Raw genomic sequence first — 2,565 nt, 5'->3', positions numbered from 1 at the left:
TGAGCTGTGCACCCCGAGACCCAAGACAAGTGCCCTGACCTTCAGTGTGCACCCGGAGATCCCCAGGAAGGGCCCCGGCCTTGAGCTGTACCCTGAGATCTCCCGGCAGGGCCCTGGCCTCGGCGTGCACCCCGAGATCCCGGGGCAGCCCCGGCCTCAGCGTGCCTGCCCTGGAGACCGGCCTTCCGGCGGTAACAGAGACAGGTGGCGGCCGGGAAGTGGCCTGGACCCCCAGGACTGTGTCCCTCCAGGGGCACCGGAGTGTTCGCTCCCTTACGCAGGGACGCCCTGGCCGGGGAGAGCCCGAGGGTGCGGCTCTGCCTGTGGCCTCGGGCAGGTTCAGAACCTCCGGCAGCCGGCATCTGAGGCTCAGGGCACAGGTTTGCAAGAGCCGTGGCTCCACCCAGAGGGCTGCGGGTTCTCGGGGTGCCCAGGCTTCTGCTTCCTGCCCCTCCAGTCTCCAGCGCCCCCAGAAGCCTGGGCCTGGTCTGGCCTGGGGTAGGCCGAGGACGGGTGGAAAATGCAGGGGAGGGGAGGGGGGCGGAGCGGAGCGGCGTCTGCAGACGCGTCATGTCACATCGGTGGGGTGGAAACCGCAGCAGGACCCGCTGCCGGCTAGCGAGCCCGAGGCCTGGCTACGGCGCCCACCGCGCCCACCGCGCCCTCAGCGCCCGCTGAGTTCCCGCAGGCCCCTCCCGGCACACAGACCCGTTTGCTGCCCCCCGGCCGGCCAGCCCGGCTCCCGCCCTGGCCTCCGCTGGCCTCTGCCGGCTTTGTTTCTGGGCGGCCAGGGAGAGCTTTCACAACCGTCACTTCGATCACGAGTGTCCCTGGGGTCCTCGGGCGGTCCCGTCGTGCCGGGACAGGGGTCCTGGCGTGGCTCCTGCAGCCTCGGCGCCCCGGGCCCGGGGGTCCTGGGCCCTCCAGCGCTCCCTCACGGTCTCCCGCCCCTCGCCCTTGACCGGGCTCCCGCAACGCTGTACTGGGACGTTTTCCAATCACAAAATCAAGCCGAAAGGGCTCTACGCAGCATGAAGAGACCCACCGGCCGATAAACACCGTCCTGACTAGCTCACCACCTCCTCCTGCCGGCCCCCGGCCCAGCCTGGGCCGGCCCCCGGACTGCGGTGCAGACCCCAGGGCGCCTTCACCCCCACGTCCGAGGAGGCGGACGGGGCACCGATGAGAATTCTGGGGCCCAGGCCCTGCCTGGGTCCACGGGGAGAGGTGAGCCCGGGCCCTCGCTGCTGCCTGCCCCTCCACTCAGCTCCTGGACGGGGCCACCCAGGGCTGGGGTGCCCACTGCACGCTCCAGAGCTCCAACTCAGAGGCACTTTGCGGGGCTGGGCGGGGAGAGGCGGCTGTAAAGCAGCTTCTGATCTCCTCCCAAAGGGACAGCCTAGGTCAAGTCCAAGTCCAAGGTGCTGGAGAAAGGCGGCGGGCAGGTCCGCAGGGGCCGGGCAGACAGCCCCGGGGCGAGCACCCTGCCAAACACCGACTGCTGACACTTCCTGCAAGGCGACGCTGATGGGATGCGTCTGCGGGACAACTTAAGGCCGAGGACATGGCTGGCAGGAATTGAGGAGACGCCCAGCAGCTGGATGCGGCCAGGGCCGGGAAGCCTCGGGGGCCGCTGTCACCTTGGCCGCGGGCACGCACAGGGCTGTTCTCTCTGGAAGCGGAGCGCGGGCCCAGGAGCGGGTAGGGAGGGAGGGAAGCCCACAGACGCCAGCTGGCACGCTAACAGCAGCCCAGGCGCGGGTGACGGCCGGCCGAGGGCAGAGTGGCCCGGAGGGCAGCTCCTTGCCGGCCCGTTCAGTCACTTGTCCCTTACTACTTGACAGGAAACTTGGGTGTTTCACGGCCCTGAACATCGTGGCCCGACCTGCCGCCTGCCCGGACCCGCCGTGTTTGTTACCCCCGTGATGCCGTCAGGGTCCCCGGAGCCGGGGTCCGCACCCGGGGGGCGAGAAGTCCCTTCGGTGGGGCGTCCCTCCCCATCGCGCCCTCCCCTCTGGGTCAGCCTCCGCTCCCGTCTGGCTTCATCTTTGGGGCGCAAAGTACCTGGGCACGCGCCCTCCACCTGGCTTTGATACTGCCTCCTGGGGAGCGGACCCGGTGGCCGAGAGCCCCCCCGGCCTGCCTGCCAGCCCAGACCAGGCCGCCGCGGCGCAGACCCCGGTGGGGGAGGGCGGAGGGGCCAGGCAGGCCACAGACGCGCCTGCCTTGGGCGGCTGGACGGGGTGACCCGCCAGCCGGCATCAGGGCGCCCGCGGCCCCCTCACCTTCATCACTGGTGTGAGGCTCGGTGCTGTTGTCGTGGTCCACTTCGTCAATGGTCCCCGGCTCGCTGTGCGGGCTGTCGCTGCAAGGCCACGGAAGGGCCCTTAGGCCGCTGTCCACCCTCTACCCTGCCCAGCCTCCGCGGGCACCACCCAATCACCCCGGGCCTCACCCACACCCGCCCAGGCCCTGCACCCCATCCCGGGCCTCACCCACACCCGCCCAGGCCCCTGCACCCCATCCCGGGCCTCACCCACACCCGCCCAGGCCCCTGCACCCCAT

General features: G+C 70.8%; 1 protein-coding gene across 1 annotated transcript in view; it reads right to left on the bottom strand.

Annotated features, from left to right (window-relative positions):
* SRGAP3 (SLIT-ROBO Rho GTPase activating protein 3) overlaps positions 1–2,565 on the bottom strand; it is a gene marked incomplete at its 3' end in the record, with an annotated part of 72,682 nt that overhangs the window by 6,284 nt on the left and 63,833 nt on the right. Inside the window, exons 14-17 of the mRNA XM_012732090.1 lie at positions 2,084–2,365; positions 1,077–1,209; positions 823–977; positions 40–182 (exon numbers count right to left, since the gene is read on the bottom strand). Coding sequence (XP_012587544.1) covers positions 40–182; positions 823–977; positions 1,077–1,209; positions 2,084–2,365 — 713 coding nt within the window. The remainder of the gene's footprint in view (positions 1–39; positions 183–822; positions 978–1,076; positions 1,210–2,083; positions 2,366–2,565) is intronic.

The sequence above is a fragment of the Condylura cristata genome, unplaced genomic scaffold, assembly GCF_000260355.1.
Source record: "Condylura cristata isolate star-nosed mole 26May11 unplaced genomic scaffold, ConCri1.0 scaffold00033, whole genome shotgun sequence".
NCBI classification, from domain to species: Eukaryota; Metazoa; Chordata; class Mammalia; order Eulipotyphla; family Talpidae; genus Condylura; species Condylura cristata.
Note: the sequence above shows the minus strand (reverse complement) of the source record. Positions and strands in the feature narration are given on the sequence as shown.